At 43.8% G+C, this 19,037-nt stretch overlaps 1 protein-coding gene across 1 annotated transcript in view; it reads left to right on the plus strand.

Annotated features, from left to right (window-relative positions):
* plekhg4 (pleckstrin homology domain containing, family G (with RhoGef domain) member 4) overlaps positions 1-19,037 on the plus strand; it is a 47,526-nt gene that overhangs the window by 1,118 nt on the left and 27,371 nt on the right. The window contains exon 2 of the mRNA XM_078284317.1: positions 5,592-5,760. Within this exon, the coding sequence (XP_078140443.1) occupies positions 5,592-5,760 (169 nt within the window). The remainder of the gene's footprint in view (positions 1-5,591; positions 5,761-19,037) is intronic.

Raw genomic sequence — 19,037 nt, forward strand, 5'->3', positions numbered from 1 at the left:
ATGCTGTAGTCTCCCAACACCAACAGCACCAGTAATTATATGGAACGAGTAACAAGCCGGCCCACCAAGGGAGGCTGTTCTAGATAATCACCACTTTCCATTTACCCAGTGGGATGCTGGGATTCGCTGCGTGTGACTGCATGTTGGAAGTCTTCTCCTCATTGTGCCGTCATTATATCACATCCACTAGCTTACAGATGCAGTGCAGAGACAGTAGTAGCACATTAAGTCAGCTGACCCAGTGCGACCTCCTGCCCTCCTCCATCCCTGCATATTCAGCAGTCATATGAAAGGGCGATGGTTTGAAGCCTTAAAGCCGGAGTCAGGCTGAAGTGTCGGGGTTGGAGGCCCTCTGGGGAAGCCGGTGGGACGTCTCAAAGGTTTGAATTCAAGGCAAACTCTGCAGCGGTCCCTTCAAGCCCAGGCTTCAGAACTAGAATGCTGCTGTTTTAAATGTCCAGTGCAAAAATATGGGCTTCCAAAAGACCTGCAGCAAGCAAAAAGAAAAGGTTGGACGCCACTTCAATGCAGAAGATGAAAGTTTATTAATTGCTTTGTAGGTGCAAAACCATAAGGCACGACCCCCTGAAATTAAAAATAACTTTTTTTTACCTTTTTGTCGATGTTGCTGGACTTAGTGTACACCTATTTACCAATAAAGGCCAAATAAATGACAAAAAAAAATAGATTTTTAGAAATTTTACATCAAAATGAACAGACCGTTGTCTAGCATGCGAGCTGAGATGGAGTGTTTTTGGCTGCTTCACCTAAAACTCTTTGGTGGAGAATATTCCTCCACAACCGAGTGCAGACTTCTGTCCATGTTTGATCTTTGCGGGGTTTGACGTTGATGTGCTCATTTCCACGATATTCAAATAAGCCCCATCCCACTGATGCTTCCCGGCCTGACTTTCTGTTTAATTCGGAAATACGCCAATTCACGGAAGCAACTCACGCTTTCCATGCCACTTCATGGGGTCTTCAAAGAGTAGCATCGAGGATGACCGCTAAGCTTGAAATGCGTTGCTTATCCTGCATGTAGGATAGAAGCCAATCACTGTTCTGTTCTGCTCTTTAAATGTCCAGTCCAGACATGCTCATGGGAACAGAGCTCCAGAGGCTAGTTAGCTCTTTATCCCATCAATTACCACCTCTAACATTGGAAACTGGAGTGTGTACATTCCATTGATGGATGGCACTTTGCCTAAAATGATCCATTTGTAGGAAGATTTAATTGCTTCGGTGATAGATAATGAAAATATTTCAGGCCGTGAGGCACTTGTAGTGGAGATTTTTCCAGTCTTTTTAACTGTGTGTCATTGTGTTTAGTTTAACACAAGTAATTTATTGAGAACAAAAAGGCAAACTGGCACTCCAGCCAAAAGTCATTAATCATGTGTTTTGCTAGCGTTGGCCTGAACCCCCGGAGCAGCAGGGAGTGTTGGAGGAGCCGCAGGTTCACTTCAGTCTTCAGTACAGGGTCTCTTAGGAAATGAGGGAACAGAGCCCATGTCTATTTGTTTTCTACATCCATGCTTCGTTTGGCTGAATACACACATTCTTGCTACAGTACAACACAAAGCACATGGTTGACATTAAGCAAGGAGCCAATGACAAGGATTTAGATTTTCCTGGCAACTTGGTGGCTTTCGTTTTATGTCCAAGTGCTGAGAGTAAAAGAGTAAAGTGCTGTTAGTGGCTGTTCCAAACGAGTATGAATGAACTTAACCCTCAGCCATGTCATTCATTCCTTCATTCATTCATTCACATGCTGCTGTAGCTTGTAATGTCTCTCGTCCATGCTGTGTACCTGTCTTATGTTATGCCGTGTTAAGAGTGTCTGGTTTTGTGGTTGTTTACAGGTTGGTTTAAGGCTGACAAATCAGAAGCAGAATGGAAGCAACATCCAACCTGGAGGACAATCCACTGATAAAGGTGAGGATCAATAACCAAAGAGAAATGGTAAATTAGTTTTGAAAAGGTTTATATTGTTGGAAGCTACACCTGGGCCCAATCCACTTAAATACAATCGAAAATGGAAGCTGAAATGAATTATTATCTATTGAGAGAACCTTCATTCTCATTATTTGCCAAGTAGTTGGATGGATCTTGGGTCTTTCTTAAAATGCATCATTGTATCCTCCATGCATCCGATGGAATATCTATCATCATATCTAAGTACTATTACAAAACAAAAAAATGACAAGGTCAAAGGAAGGATAAAGATCCGCAAGTTTACTTGCCTACTGAGGAAGCATCAGAGTTTGACTTGGCTGACGATAACCAATGGGAAGCCCCAAGATTCATTGCGAGAACGATGCATCACGTCCAAACAACGCAACAATCTACAGCACAGAAACAGTTGAAACAGGGAGGAAAATGAACTGCTGTGTGACTTCCATGATCGCACGATGTTAAGAACACAGCCGATCTGAAACTGTAAAGAGGCTTTCTCTGTTCTTGCATTCTTGAGAAGTTCGTTCTCTCCAAGACGACTTGGGAAGATCGTTCTCCACAACTGAGTACACAAGTGTCGACTTGGCATGCGTGGATTTGATAATCACCTGGTATGTATTTTGATTGTGGAAAAAGTCCACCTCCTCAGCTGATTGAATATTCAGTAAATAGTCCCTAGAGCTGAAGTGTTGTTGGCTCGTGTGCCGCTGTGTAGCACTTAGCTCTCTATTAACTCTAACAGAGTCTAATGGAGCGCAGCTGTGTCCTGCATTACCCAGACACACAGCACTTCCTCATTATTCAGCTCTCTGAGCCAAGCTTCTTACTATTCATCCATTCTGAAATCCCCCAGTGTCCTTTTCCCCGAGGACACCCAGGGTCCCTCTGCTGTGTCTGAGGACCCTCTGGGGTCAAGGGTCACTGATGCTAGGAGGAACACCTGCCACTTAGCATTAGCAGATACAACAATAACAGTAGCAACACATCCCTAATACTGAGTTACGTCCCTTTCTCCACAATCCATGTTTCAGTGTCTCCAGGATTAAACCTTCTTCTTTAAGCCGCTCCTCGACTTCTTTTCCATCTTTCCTTCATGACTGCAGTCATGAAAACAGTAACGTCCCATTCAGAATGGACTATTCTGTTGTGTTATTGTACACCGGAAGTCCAGTCATTCATATGGGAAACAATTTTGACGTAAAACACAAACATGTGGACAAATGGTTCTGATGGCAGTGGAGTGACGGATACATTGGAAAAGTCCAACTTTTCCGTTTTCTCCAGTCCGCCTTGACCGCGTTAATTAAATATAAAACCCATTGAAATTTAGTCTAGAATTACATTGTGTGTGTACTGTGTGTGTAGTCCATTTGACCCACACCCGCCCGACCCGTTCTCAATATCATCTTCAGTCGACCCTAACCCGCCCCACCCGCGGATAAACCTGCGGGACCCGTGGGTTTCGCATCACATCACTATGAAGTAGTGTTCTTGACTGGATTTGTGAGTTAGTTATAGAAAATATAGAAAATATAATATTTCACTCTGGATTAACCATCTTAAATTATGAAAAAATTGATTGACTGATTTGGGGACATTGATAACGTTAAGTAGATGGTCACCTGTGCATGATGCTTTGCTTTAATGTAGCCTCCCTCCAAAATGTTTTGCTAACAACATAAATGGCCGTCCCACAAGAAGAGGAATTTGAGTCAAGATGAGACCGATCCACAGCCACCGCTAAACTAGTGTCCCCACCCTGCTGAAGTGTCCTTGAGTCCTCCCAGCTCCAGGGCTGCTGTTCTGTAGCTGACCTCTGACCTCTGACCTCCCTGTGGAGGGGAGCAAGAGAAAAGAGAGTTTCTATACAGGGATCAATAGAGGATCTTCTTCTCCTCCAACTAAACCTAACCCTACAGAGTGTTAAGTGTGCTTGATGAGCGATGGCTAGCTGCTGGTTATTAGTCAGAAAAAACAAACTTATCCCGTACACACTTTTGTTTTTTATGACAAAGTAAACTAAGGGGCCACTTTACCCCGAACGCCACAGCAAAGAAGATCCGTTGCAGTGTGTATGTTATTTTTTCCTGCTAGTTATTACCAGTCCGGTCTGTTGATCAGGCTGGTGGAGCGAGGCACAGCACACTGGCTCAGGGTTGTAATCCTCTGTCATTGAAAACTTGTTCTTCTACACTGAATGTCCTGCTAGATGCTCTTCATACCGCAGCCCAACCATGTCAATGCTGTTTTTGTAATTTATATTTTATGATTTGCCCCTGTTTCCATACTGCTGTTGTCGGTGGATGCCTGCAATATTTTCTCTACTGATTTTCTCCTCCAGGACTCACTGAAGATAACAGAATTTACAGTCAGCAGAAACCAAAGCCTTTACATTATCTAACACTGCAAGTCTGTGTTAATCCACTAGCGTTCACGCTGCCTGTTAAATCACTCTGCAAACCAAACAGAGTCTGGTGTTGGTCAGCAGTAGTGGTGCTGTAGATCATTCCTGTTGTAACGCAGCCGATAAACATGAAGGCAGATAGAACCTAAAGGCACTAATAAGAGCCGGACTCTGCAGGAAGTTACAGTCCACACCATACACACCGGACAGGATTTATGACTGTCTTTCCATATAGCTGCTGTCTGATAAAAAAACACCTTGCTGCAGGTTTGGCGCTTGTCTTTCTTACTGGAATTTAAGTTTCCGTGGTTATTTATGTGTTGAGTGAGTTTCAGGACCTTTGGATCCTTGGAGTCTGTTGAAACCACGCTGTTGAATTTCTAAAATACCTGAACGTCAATGAGAAAAATAAGCACCCTTTACTTCATTCCTAACAAACTGACTTTTTGCAGATGTGTGGTTTTTACTTGGCAGTGGTGCTGCGCTCTCTGGGTTTTGTCTGCGCTCTGTGGAGGGTATGCTGGGGTATTTTAGGGTATATTAGAGTATTCTAGGGTATTGTGGTATTTTAGGCGTACTTAATTTGGATATTTTAGGGTATGCTAGGGTATTTCAGAGAACTCTATGCTATGTTGTTGTTTTTTAACGTATTCTAGAGCATTCTAGGGTATTTTATTTGCATATATTAGAGTATTTAGGGTATTCTACAGTATTCTATGGTATTTTGGGATATTTAAGGGTATGTTAGGGCACCCCAGCATATTCTAGGGTATTCTGTTATTGTTTTATTGTATTAAAAGATTGGATTTGCTGTCCAAAGAATGTCCTGTTAACTTCTGCCAAGCACTCACTGGCCAGAATACAATATGGCTGCACTGCTTCTCCCTTTGTGTGTGTGTGTGTGTGTGTGTGTGTGTCTGTGTGTGTGTGTGTGTGTGTGTGTGTGTGTGTGTCCAGCTGTCTGCTACACTCAGAGGATCTGATAGAGACTCACGTGCTGGAACAGGCAAGAGAGAGAGAGAAAGAGGGGGAGAGAGACAGACAGAGAGAGAGAGAGAGGGAGAGAGGGGTGGAGCTGTTTTAGCCTCCAGGCTGACATTTTGTAGAGGAGCTTCTCTGTGAACACATGCTTTGTTTTTTTTTCTACTAAACACTCCCAGTTAAGAGTTCTACTATTCTGTTAGAGCTCCATTATTCTACTGTGAAGAACTCTACTGTTCTACTGTTACAGCTCTACTGTTCTAGTGCGAGAGCTCCGTTATTCTTCTTTGGGACTGGTGTTTTCCAGTCTTCAGCTGCGTCTGGGTCTGCCTGGTCGTGCTGGTTCGGTTCGGTTGGGATTATCAGTCTGTCCTGTGAGCAGCGGCAGCAGGTTGGGAGTCGTACTCCAGCAGCGGAGGGTAAGTGCCTTGCTCCTCGGCCCGGCAGCCTCCCGCCGCACGCTCTGCTGTCCGCTGTCCGCTAAATCTGCTGCTGATGGCTTTATCTGCTTTAACCACCAGCAGCTGTCAGCAGGCTGGATGCTGTTTAGAGGTTTTATTCAACTTTACATGTTGTCTGTTCTTCATGTTCTTAATGCTTTACGCTTTGTGCGGTAATCACAGTAATCAAAGGAAATGAGACAGTTAAATGTACTTCAATCCAGTGGTTCTCAAACTGGGGTTCGGGGACCTGCAGGGTTCCCACTGGTCATGGAATTGCTGGAATATCAGGGGTTTTTTTGGGGAAGTGTATTCCAGACAGGGAAAGTCATGGAATATGCTAAATTATCTGGGCAAGTATGTGGAGGTTTTCAGCCCGACTGGAGTGGAAACCAGACTGTTTAGTGCTTTACAACTTTTCAGAGCTGAAAAACAAACTTTTAGGTCATGGAAGAGCTCCGACTTAGTTATGGAAAGTCATGGAAAATTTAAGGAATTGTATATCAGTGGGAACCCTGCTTGCTTGAGGAGGCTCCAGGAGTTCCAGACAACAGCAGGAATAGTTTAATTTCACTGTTATTTAATTCACTTGAAATTATCCCAATTTGGGGATTTAGAAGAATGACTATTCTAATAATAGGTTACACTCTCACCACTATTATCAGCTTGTACAGTGGAAACAGTTGAATTTAACAGTGTGGTCTGTGGTTCTGTGTGTTGTTTATTTCGGGGTCTGTGATATGAAGTTGTTGGATCACCCCTGCTTTGATGAATATTTTTGACTTTGACAAGTTGCTGCCCTGTGGCAGAAGTGTTAGCTAACCTGTCAGAGTGGTGAGGAGTGTGTGTGTTTGCAGCAGTGTGTGTGTGTGTGTGTAGACAGCAGGGTGGTGTGTGTTGGAGGTGTTAAAACTCCAATAGAAAGAGACAAACCGTTACTGTCTGCTCTGCTGTGTCCGAGCTCCGGGGCCTGGAGGGGGACATACGGGCCGGCCAGTCTTGGCTCTTTACCCCCCCCCCCCCCCCCCCCCCCCCATACACACACTCCCCCCCACCCCCCACCCCCTTCTCCCAGTCCTCCCAGTCCCTCCATAGCAACCTGAATGCTGAGCTGTGGCTGAGCAGGCTGACCCCCCCTACACCCCAAATCCACAATCTGGCTTTACCGCTCCGCTAGTTAACTGGCACCTAACAGGACTTAAGATATAGTCCTGCTAACACACACATACCACACACATACCACACACTCACACACACACACACACACACACACACACACACACAGCATTCCCACTGAAGCGTTTAAAAAATGTGAGCCGAGTAATTAGCCAGAGGCTGCATAGCTGGTGCAGGTGTGTGCCTGCCTGGGAGTGTATAGATCTGTGTGTGTGTGTGTGTGTGTGTGTGTGTGTGTGTGTGCTTACTAATTAAGAAGCTGTTGAGGCGCTGGATTGGAGAGCACAACCTCTGAACCAGGCTGGCCCAGCATGGCCTCTGTTTCCACCTGTATCATCATGTGTCTTGTATGCAGATTGTGTCCAGATCTGATGTAGCTGGATTGGATTTACACGTTGCAGTAAAATGCGATATGATTTCAATATACAGATTGAAATCCGATTTGCTCTTTCCCTCACCAGATTGTCACACACATCACTTCCTCTCGTAATATTTAAGTCCTTTAAAACTGACAGTAAACCCCCTCGTCTCGCTTGTTACCCATTCACCATTTGCTTGTGCTTCCTAGTTGGCCCACACTCAAACATGTCTTTCCAGTAACGTAGCTCCTATATGTGTATTAGAGACACATTGAATTTACATGAAAAGAGATAGATCATGGCCTCCTGTGCTGGAACATGCAACATGTGATGCATTTCGGCTTACATGCCTTCATCAGGTAAGCCAAAACGTGTCGGTGGTAAGCCAATACAATAAACGCCTTTTAATCATTTTCATTGCAAAAAGTGTGCCTAGGCATTATTTTTGAGAATGGCCCTTTTTTACATTTTGTATGTTCCAGCACTAGAGGTCAATCTCTTCTCATGCAGCGCTCTTTGTATCTTCTCTTCTACATTGAATTTACACTTTGTTGTTAATGTGGTCGGATGCTCTGACCACCTCCAGAGCTGGTTTGGATGATCACATTACACTCTGTATTCAGTGAATCTTGGGTGTGTTTACACTTTTTGATTTTTATGTGGTTAAGTGCTATCTGATTACAACCCGATCACAGAAGACGCAGGTTCATTCAGGTGAAAATCAGGTTATTGTTGTTAATACAGATGCTTTGTCAGCCAGGCTGAAGTTTTCATCCTGTGGTCTAAACATTCTGTGTGTTATAAGCGAGCAGCGGACTGTGTAATGAGGCTCGGACCGGGCGGGACTCACACCGCCGACCTTTAGTTCACCTCCTGCTTCCACTAATGAGGAAAAGTCCAGCCTCTTCTCTCTGTCACGACTTGTATTGAAATGTCAGAGTGCTGAAGCAGAGCTGTAGGCCTGTGTGTGTAAAGTCAAGAGTGTTGGAGCACGCTGAAGCTTTAAGCAGCTCTCCAGCGTCCCGGCGCGGCGTCCCGGCGCGGCGTCCCGGCGCGGCGTCCCGGTCCGAAACTAACACCCACCAAGCCCCAAATGCCCGCAAAGTTAGTCAGTAAAGCGTTTTTGAGACGATGACAGTTGAACACCTCAGTTTTGTCCAGTTTTTGGTCTTTGCCTGTCAGACTTTATCCCTGCTGGCCACTGTACACTCTCTCTGACTGTGACCCAATCAAATCAGAGCAAATCAAACATTCTCCTGATTGGCTGCCTGTTAAGCTGCTCTACATAAAGCAAACTTCCCTAAACATCTGCAAACTTTTTCTCCTGTTTTCTCCGCCACCTGAATGTTTAATCGGCCTAACGTTAGTTAAAACTGAATGTTATTTCCATTTCCATTACCAAAAAGATAAAATGAAGACAAAAACAACAAAAAAACCATTGTATAAGTAGGTGAGCAAGTTTCAAATCAAAACTCTCATCTCGTCTTTTTATTGGATGTTTCACACAGAACCTGATTCCACACACAAAATAGCACTGAAAACAGGTTGGGTGACACATTTCTATAAAAAATGTATGTTGATTATTTTGGCCAGTAAAACTGATCCTTGGCAGGTTGCATGCAGAGGAAATGAGTCCACATGATCTATATGTTCAGTGGAGTTCAGTGGAGTTAGCGTTTACCTGAACGCTCCCGCAGGACTGTGATGTCTGACAGGATATTAACTCCGCTCTGAACCGTCCCTCCGAGCCCCTTCACTGTTTCATTTCCTCCTGAGAGACCTCGGCGCTTCTCCGGTCCCGCTCTGTCTACCCATAATACACTCTGTCTTCTTCAGAGAGCCGAACAACTCTCAGTCTGGGAAAACAGGCAAACTGCATGTTTCTTTACCAGATGCTGTTATCTCCATGGAGCCAATCAGAGAGAAGCTGCCAGGACTTTCACAGCTTGTCTTCCCCATGTGTGTCCATGTAAAACAGAGCTGAATATGGTTAGAATTAGCTTCCAAATGAAACCAGAGTCTCAATGTTTTCATCATGGCTCTGTCTCAAACCCAAGGAAGCTGATTATTTATCGAAATTTTCAAGTTGTAGTGCTGTCTCATTCGGATAGGACACAGGACGCTTCCTTTTAAGGTTCCTTGTTTTGGCTGATTTTGAGAGAAGCAGTGGTTCCTCAGGCAGAGTAAGACTTCCCACAACACCTTGCAACATCAGCGAAGAAGAATGAAACTTCCCCCAAACTGTCTAAAATTAATGGCATGAAGGAAGTCCCTGCTTTGAGAAAAACTTATCCAAAACGGACCTATGAGCATAAAAAATAAAATACCTCTATAATTTTCAGTGAAAATTGTCAATAGTGAATCATATTACTTCATTTTAGTCCAGTCAGTTGTTTCTGGAGAGCGTCCTGCGTAGTTTAGCTAGCGATAACTTTACTGCTGCAGCAGCCTGTTCAAGGCAGTTTGATTTTTATCATTTCTTTTAATCGGTTTAGAAAAAGCATTTGCTCACACTGGCTGTTGGCGGGGTGTAATGTTAACTGCAGTCACATGACGTTCCCTAGGAAGGCTGTCTGTCTCAAACCAGTTATTTCAAACAAAGAGCCTTATTAGGAAGGTTCCTAGTTAGGTATCCAGGAAGAAGGAAGCGACCTTCTAGGTTAGGTTAGGTATCAAGGAAGAAGGAAGCGACCTTCTGAATAGAACAGCTCATGTGTCTTGTGGTTTCTGAGTTGGCGGGTCAAGTTTGATTGTGATTGGTGGTTTCTCTGATATTAGTGACCTCTGACCTCTTGGTACCAAACCAGAGACTCTAGAGAGAAATAGGACTGTTGCAGTCAAGTGGAGCAGATTAGGTTCCACCTCCCCCGCCAAAGCCAACAACAGAGGTCACAGGTCAGCATCAGCACTGTCCCTGGCCAATGGGACGGATTTGTCACCCAGGTGTCGAGGTTCAGGCGGTCTGAAGCCTTTTGAAGGCGATCACCATTCAGTGTGCAGCTGTAACAGCAGATCAATGGGAGTCTGTCTTCTCCAGACACTCAGACCAAGTCAGACATTCCTCTGACCAGCAGCATCATGATCATATATACTGTATATATATATATATACTGTATATAGTAGCTAATATATAGCATGCAGTCCTCTATCATTATGATCATTCTAGCCTCCCAGGAGTATTTCTTCCATCTATTGTCTGGGTGCTGTGACCTCTGACCCTTTACCTCTGTACCATTGGTTTCTCATAATGTTGGTGATCTAGAAATTGAATCTTATTCTGCTGTTGACCTCACTGGAAGTCTCTCTAGATCGGAGAATCAGATAAATAACTCTGTAGAATGTAAATGTAATTTAGAGCATGTTGTTTTGTCACACACTCCCTATTTGTTTTCATGTGACAAAACCAGTTTTTGATCCAGTGGGTTGCAGTGAGGTCACGGCTGTTTTCCTCCTCTGTCTGCTCCATCTGCCTCTTTACAGGCAAAGTTACAGGAAAGAGAGAGAGAGAGAGAGAGAGAGACATTATAAACCAGACACACTAAACTAAACCATGTCACAAACTACAGAGCAGCTGCTGTTTAACTTCTGTGACTGACTCAATATTACAGGAGAAGTAAATGTGACGGGCGGGGCACGAGCCATGGAGTCTGGTTCATCCCCAAACCCACCAGCAAGGGTGGAAGTAACTAATTACATTTACTCAGGTTACTGTAATTGAGTAGCTTTTTGTGTACTTTTTTAGGTATTTTTTAAAGTCAGTAATTTTACTTTTACATTTTTGCTGAAGTATTGTACTTAGCTATATTTTAAATTGCATCCATTACAGATTACAAATGTTGTAGGCTCTTCATAAGCATCAATCACTGGACACTAAATTGGCCAATTGTGGAGCCATTTGCTGTGAATGTGTCAGCAAAGAAGAGAAGAGGAATCTGGCTTTACTTTGTTTATGCACTTTATTTTGTAATTTTGTAATTTTTTACAATGAAAATAATCTAGTTTGAACTCTGTCCTCTCGTCCTTTTAGAATCACATGGGAAAGATCACAGCTAACAACGTTCTCTGTTATAAAAAGTAGCCTACTTCTACCGAAGTAAAATATCAGCAAAGTAACAATACTTCTACCTGAGTAGGATGTTGTAGTACTCCATCCAGCCCTGCCACAGGCCACTTTCACTGTTTCACCTGCCAGCTAGGTGTTTAGAATAGAATAGGACTTTAAATGATGGTTGACTTCTGGACCACTTCTCCCAGTCAGGGGCACAGTTGTGATCTCTGTCTACCCAACCAAACATAACTTATCAGCAAACTGAAATTGCAGTTAGAATTCACAACTATTATGCTACAGAAAATGCAGCACTAATTCAGTGACCGGTCAAAACAATATGAGAGTTTAGCCGAAATGTTGTATATTTACCAATTCGCTTAAGTCATGTAAATGCCACAATATCACTGCAACAACATGAGCTTTTTTTTTTCCAAATCTACCATATTACACCAATACTACAAATTCACTTTTCTAGATTTCAGCTTTGCAAATTTGCCAATGCTTGTTGAGAATATGCCCATATTACTACATGCTAAGGGATTCTCTACATTGCTGGCTATGGGTGCCAGTCACATTCAAATTCTGTTTATGCTCTCAGTCCGCCCAGTTCACCCAGTTCACCCAGTCTGGCTGTATCAACACAAACACCATAACAAGTCATAACCATGAGTTCTTCATTGATACTTTGTGAATCTAGAGGATCCGGTCTGTCGAAGTGTCTCATGTTGTCCACCAAAGCTTCAGTTCTTTTTGTGAGAGTAGATGTCATGTTTTTCTCATTTGGATCTTAACTCTTCACTACGCTCACACTGGATACTGGCTCATACTAGCTCATACTGGCTCATACTAGCTCATACTGGCTCATACTGGCTCATACTGGGGATCCTGGGGATATTGGGGATACTACATGTGTTCATGTATATGGGAAAATCCCTCCTCCCTATTCAGATTTCTCATAGCTGGGAAAAGAGCTTATCCAGGTTATTGTCAACAGCATATGACGTTTACATGCGGCATCTCCAAATAATCCAAATACTTCAGTGAGAATACAGATGTCATTGTTAGAAAGGTGCAGCGGCGTCTGTATTGTTTATGTAAACTTCACTCCTTTGTTGTTGGCAGCAGAATACTGACAACATTTATAATTATTTTATTGAAAGCATTTTAACCTTTTCATTTATTTGCTGGTTTACATCCCTAAGTCAGAAAGACAGGAGCCGACTTAGCTCTGACTTGATTGGGAAAACACAGAGATCCTCGCACAGCTAAATTTTAAACAGCTCCTCAAAAAGGCGTATGCTGTTATCAACGACCCGACACATGTTACCCATGAGCCTTTTGTTCTGATGCCTTCAGGAATGCACTCAGAGCCCCACATGGAAAACAAACAGAAGAAAGGTTGGTTTTATTCCAGAAGCCATAAGACTTGTGGACAGAATTGGATAGTGTTTCTTTTTTTATACCTATTTTATATCTTGTTTTCTTCTTATCTTTATGTGTATGAATAGTTGTATATTGTGGTCTCTTGTTGTTTATTGAATTGCCCCTTTAGGGATGAATAAAGTATTTTGATTTGTATCTCCAATATTACGGGACTATTACAGCGTTCCCACTGATCTTACAATTTCTGGAATATCATTCTGTTCTGTGTTCCAGACAGGGAAAGTCAGGGAATTTAATCCATTCTCAGAGAATATCAGGGAATTTTACAGGCCGAGCTGATGCCGATATTTTGGGACTAAAGCTGCCGATAGCTGATATTTTGTGCCGATATTCAGTATCTTTAAATTCGACAATTTTCAAGCCAAAAAATTAGAAGTGTTCAGTGTTTTCTCCAGAATGTTCTTCTTATCAGGTTGAAAAAGCCTCTGAAACATTTAGACCATCATGGGACACTAAAACTCCACTGAAACCAGACTCATAATCTAATCTTTTAGGGTTAGCAGCATGGGACAGATTACTGCCTTTAAATGAAAAATTAATTCACAGAAAACATAATTGAATAATTAAATGAATAAATAAAAAGTGTCATGTCAGGTATTTCAGCCTTTTTTCTGTAGCTGTAGTCAGGAGGAACCTCCATCATATCAGAGCTGGACGACACTGACTGGATGATATCTGATATTTAATAACAGGCTAATATCGGTCTAACCAGACTGTTGACCCCATGTTTAGAAAAACAACCTCATCAAAGCAGGAAGGACAACATTTTATGCTCTGACATTAGTATGCATGTGAACACAGCCGCTGTACAGACTTATTTGAATAGTTTTGAATGTGTTGCAAAGCAACTAGACAGTATGATATAATAACAATAATAATTCCTTTGTTTATGCAGGAAGTCTCATTGAGATCAAGATCTCTGTTTCATGCTAACAATACAGTTATAAAAAGTACAGTTTGTTCACACATTGCCAGACAATCAGCAGCTACAGACAGTTACACTGATACTGAATATAAAATGGAAGTGCAAAGCAGAAGCTGTGGGGAGTCTGATGTGGATTCATAAAAAACATTGAAGGAATCACATGCAAACAAAGTAATTTTCAGTTTTAAACTAATCCCTCTATTCTATGCAGCTCATATCTGGGTGTGTTCATTTGTCACATCGGACACATTCATCTGTGGTTTCCAATGGAGAAATGTCATTATGTGCTAATGGAGCTGTCTGCTATTGTGCAGGGAGTCATCTGTCAGCGGTGCAGCGGAGGGAGGAGGGTCAGGCGGGGGGTTAACATGGCCGACTGAAGTGTCTCCCACAGACTGAACACGTGTGGTGAAGACTCATGCTGAAGCTGTGTTTGATCAGGCTATATGAATCAATATTAGCTCATGTTTAATCAGGTTTTAAGAAGCTTTCCTCGCCCATTCATGGTTTCTGATGTAATCCAGGGTTTGGCTCGGTGAAAGCGGTGAGCGTCCTGTTCTGGATGGATGTTTAATCAGCAGCCCAACGCCCTGCAGGGGATTCTGGGTGACAGAGACTCTACCAGACTCACTCATTCACTATTATCTCATTGTTTACTCTGCAGCAATGAAAGACTACCAGTGACTGATGTTTTGTGTGTGTTGATGCACTGAGAGTTTCTATGTAGGTCAGCTGGCCTGTTTGGCTGCTGTTTGGATGTGTGTACTCAGCTTGGTGTGTTGTCACAGCATGTAACACATTGTGACGACCCCGATGATCCCTTGATTAGCCAATTAAAATACATCTAAATGGTTGTAGCTGTCGAGGCTAAATGAGGCTCCATAGTGTTCAACAGTGAAAGTTTAGTAACGTCTCCGTCTTAGACTGCGTCTTCTGCAAATGATACGATGATACGATATGACTGCAAATGATAAAAATAAAGCATCTTGTACGTATGAACTTCTCTGGTGTGTATTTTTGATATTTACAGCTTGTTTATGCATTGTTTAAATATGTAAAGGTCTAAAACTGGGCTATACAGAGCCAAAAAGATCCTGGGCTTTATGAGAGCTAAAGAATAGACGCAGCGTTGAAATCACGTGTAGTGCTCAAAAATAAAAGAAAATAGTTTCGCTCACCATGGGACAGGGTGTGTGTGTGTGTGTGTGTGTTGCAGGGAAGTGTGTGACCTTGGTTGTCAGGATGAATAAGGACAGAGTATTCTGGTCTGTCAGATAAAGATGACACCACAGGCTGCTGAAATAGCTTCAGCCTAAACGCTCTTCTGATAGGAATTCTGCTCTGCTGTTTGAACGCTGAGTCTTTTCACATTTTCTCAGAGCTTTAGTAGAAATAAACAGCCGATATTCTGAAACTCCCCGAGAGCGAGGAGGGAAATGACCAGCAGGTACCAAACACATGCTGGGACAGTTTAACTATCCACCTCCACCGATGCTTCGGATGTTGGCGGCTGCAAATGGCAGCGAGAGGTAATTTTTTGAATGTTGAGGACTTCATTACCCAGAAATCATGGCATGAAACGGTTACGTGAAGGAGGCACAGCTATAAACATTTAGTAGTGTCACATTGAAGAAGTGCAGGAAGTCAGGTGTTGTGGTCAGGTGGTGGATGGGAGGATCAGGTTGACTTCAATGCTGGAGACCGGAGTTCAATTCCCAGCTTGTACAAAGGAAATTTCTACTGTGAGTCAAATTTTTTCTTAATTAACCATGACCAAAGCCTTTCCCAAACCTTAAAGGTCCCATATGGTGTAAAACAGGACTCCCTCTCCTCTGTGATGATAAAGGAGTTGGATGGTCTATCTAAACATGGTGAAAGTATCAAAACTAAATCCACACAATCCATATTAGAAAAGCGAGCCTCTAAACGAGCCATTTGGACTTCCGTAACTTTGTGGCGTCACAAAGGTTCGCTCATTATCATTTCTGTAAGAAATAATAGACTAACAAAGTGTTTTTTTCAAAGCGGTCGAGCGGTCGTCATCGTTTATTACCGGAGAGTTTTCCCTACCTGTAGCCGCCGGGCCGCGGCGTCTCACGTTTCGCTCTCGAAACGGTTAGCCGATCGGAACGGAGGGTCGTTAATATTAATGAGCCTTAAAGACACGGCGACAGAAACGGCCTGTTCTTGGTAAGGCTCAGAGAGATGCTGGAAAATGAACGTGGAGAAATGGATTGAGAGTGTTTTTGGTTCATGACACCACACACACAGCTTTGAATGGACAGAAAGACACAAAATAAAACTCAGTGGAGAATGTGGAGCTTTAACCAAGTTGTTTTAGTTTCCTAAACTGAACCGTTAGCCAACCTTTAGCTGGAAATGTCGTGTCCAATTCATGTTGTTGTCACAGAATCCAGTTTGTGTGGAGGAACGTGATTTTCACGTCATTCTTGTCCACAGCGGGTAAATCTGTGTTTCAGAGTTCGTGCTCATTTCATGACTTTTTATGAGATCAGGTTGCCTCCTGACCTCCTGGATGTCAGTAGACTGAGCAGAACTGTCTGTTGTCAGTCAGTCTCATGTTGATGTAATGTTGTTTTAATACCTGCTGTGAAGCTGCTGAACCGGCCGGCCAATCACCAACTCATTCAGCTTCTGATTGGCTGACTGACAGACACCAACATGGCTGCTCCCTCTGGTCGGCCCTGTTGAGTCAGATGACCTCTGACCTTTCTCCCCTCTGCAGCCAGGCTGTCAGCTGGGGATCAGAACATTTCAAGCAGGTTGTGAAGCTGAGCTGACTCTGAGGTCAACCACAGAATCAGCTTCAGCTCCTACATCACCAACGTTACAAGCAGCTGAGAGTAAGGAGGTCAGAGGTCACAGCACCCTGACAATATGCTGCCTTCAAGTGCCTTTTGTAAGCTCCTACTTCGGAGATCAGAAGTTGGGAATGTGAGTTGTCAGGCATTCAAGTGCTTTTGGAAATAACAAATTGACCCGATAACGTTAACCCGTGTTTTTTTTTTTTTGGTGGCTGATATTTCACTTTAGGAATCAAACGGCACTGAGCTGCTTTGTGCTGCGGTGGAAGAATGTAACCGTCTTCATTTATTAAAAAATGTGTGACAACTAACAGTTAAACAGAGTGAAAACAGAAACATACAACAATACTAGTTATTACCTGCAGTGCCAAACAATAATTACATCACTGTTACCATCATTTACTGACATGCTACATGCTCTCCGCCCCTAAACCTCACATCTCTGCAACTCAGGTCTTACAGAGAATTCAAACTGTCCCAGTCTGTTTACCACTGCCGGTCCTTCATGTGGCTCAACTCATAATTACAGTCCTTCAGCACCTGAAGGCAGCGACAGATGGAACAAATATTCAGCTAACCAGCTGCTGCCGGGCCACAGTCAGTCAGTCTGACTCTGTGTCGGTCCTCTGTCGTCTCTTTGCCGGTTTACTGCCCAGTGGCCTTCTGGGAGCTGGCAGGGCAGATGGGGCTGATGGGAAGGAAGGCCGGTGCACTGTAAGCAGATCAGGAACAGCATTCACCAGCCTGAAGGTTGGCTGCCTGTAGAATAAACTAACTTACCAGACACTGTCACTGTTTTACCAAAATAATTCTGGACTGGTCTGGTCTGGTTTGATCTGGTCTAGTCACGTCTGGACATTTCTAGTCTGGTCAGTTCTGGTCTTGTCTGGTCTAGTTTGGTCTGCTTTGGTCTGCTTTGGTCTGGTCCACTCAGGTCTGGTCTATAGTGGTCTGTTGTGGTCTCTACTGGTCTGTTCTGGTTTATACTGGTCTGTTCTGGTCTCACCGTCAGCAACAATAACATCATGGTCAGTTTGATAATTTCTGTATGAAATATTAATTTGTCATGATGATGATGATGATGTGGATCATTAGGTGGCAGAAGATAAATAGTGGAGCAGATAATTTTTCATCTCTGTGTCACATGTTGTGAATTATTTAAAGACACAGTAATAGCACACACACACACACACACACACACACACACACACGCACACACAGACACACACGTCTGTCTGCCCCCCATCCTTCACTAACTGATTGGCAGATTGGTGTTTGAAATGAGTGACATTACTGACAGGAAGTTGTCCTCCATGTTGACGAACTTCCTGTCTCCTCGTGACGACCAGTCAGCTCCCAGCAGCCTCTGGGTCATGAAGCTGGTCTGGGATCAGAGGATCAGTTTGTCTGACAGTCTGTTGTGTAACAGCTAACAGGAAGCAGAGAGCTGTCAGACCCAGCGGCGTCCCAGTGTTCCCATTAAACCCAGTCCTTTGATAGAGGGTGTCGGGGGGGTGGGGGGGTGGTTGGGGGGGTGGGGGGGTGGGGGGGTGGGGGGGGTATAATATGACATGTCACCTATTCAAGGCCACAGCCATTGTCGTTCTGCCAGTTCGCCTCCTGGCTCCACTTGGCTAAAAGCTTCCAGCAGCTTCTGTGGCTCCTGGAAACAGCAGGCTGACGCCCAGCAGCACCCAGGAAACCTGCAGCACCCAGGAAACCGGCAGCACCCAGGAAACCTTCAGCACCCAGGAAACCGGCAGCACCCAGGAAACCTTCAGCATCCAGGAAACCTGCAGCACCCAAGAAACCGGCAGCACCCAAGAAACCGGCAGCACCCGGGAAACCAGTTTTCCACGTTTTCCTCTCCGAATAAATCTTTCAACCAATAGCTAACGTTCTCTGTGGTTCCGTTAGGCCCCGCCTCCTGTCAGTCACAACCGAGCCAAGACAACAGACAAACCAAAGCAAGACTCTTCCTCCAGCTACAGTCTGTAAAATTAAATGGAAATGAAAGCTTGATTTTACACAGTTAGGACTTCAGGTTGTTGCCACAGATTCACAGATTAACCGTCATAACGAAGTGATAGAAGCTTTTCTGTGAATGTAACCAGCAGTAACATGGGAAAAACAATCAGAAACCAGAGTGGAAATTCATGAGGCCGGTCAGTCTCTCCATTCATCCAACTTGCCAACACATTAATCAGACCTGATGATGGGCGTCGGCGGCATGCAGGCGAGCCGCTGCCAGCTCTTGTCATTGGCATCAACTGTGTGTTTGTGGTCATCGTTAGCGGCTTTAATAAGCAGCCAGCTCCGTCTGTCTCAGTGGCAAGTCACTGCCAAACGCCACAGACGCTTCGGGATTCATTCAGCATTTTCAACCCAAGGAAACTGGTGCTTCCATGACAAAAGACGCTGCCTTTTACTTTTCACTCCGTACCATTTGAAGTAGCTGCCACCATGTTCACCACACACAA

The sequence above is a fragment of the Centroberyx gerrardi genome, chromosome 1 (assembly GCF_048128805.1).
Source record: "Centroberyx gerrardi isolate f3 chromosome 1, fCenGer3.hap1.cur.20231027, whole genome shotgun sequence".
Lineage (NCBI taxonomy): Eukaryota > Metazoa > Chordata > Actinopteri > Beryciformes > Berycidae > Centroberyx > Centroberyx gerrardi.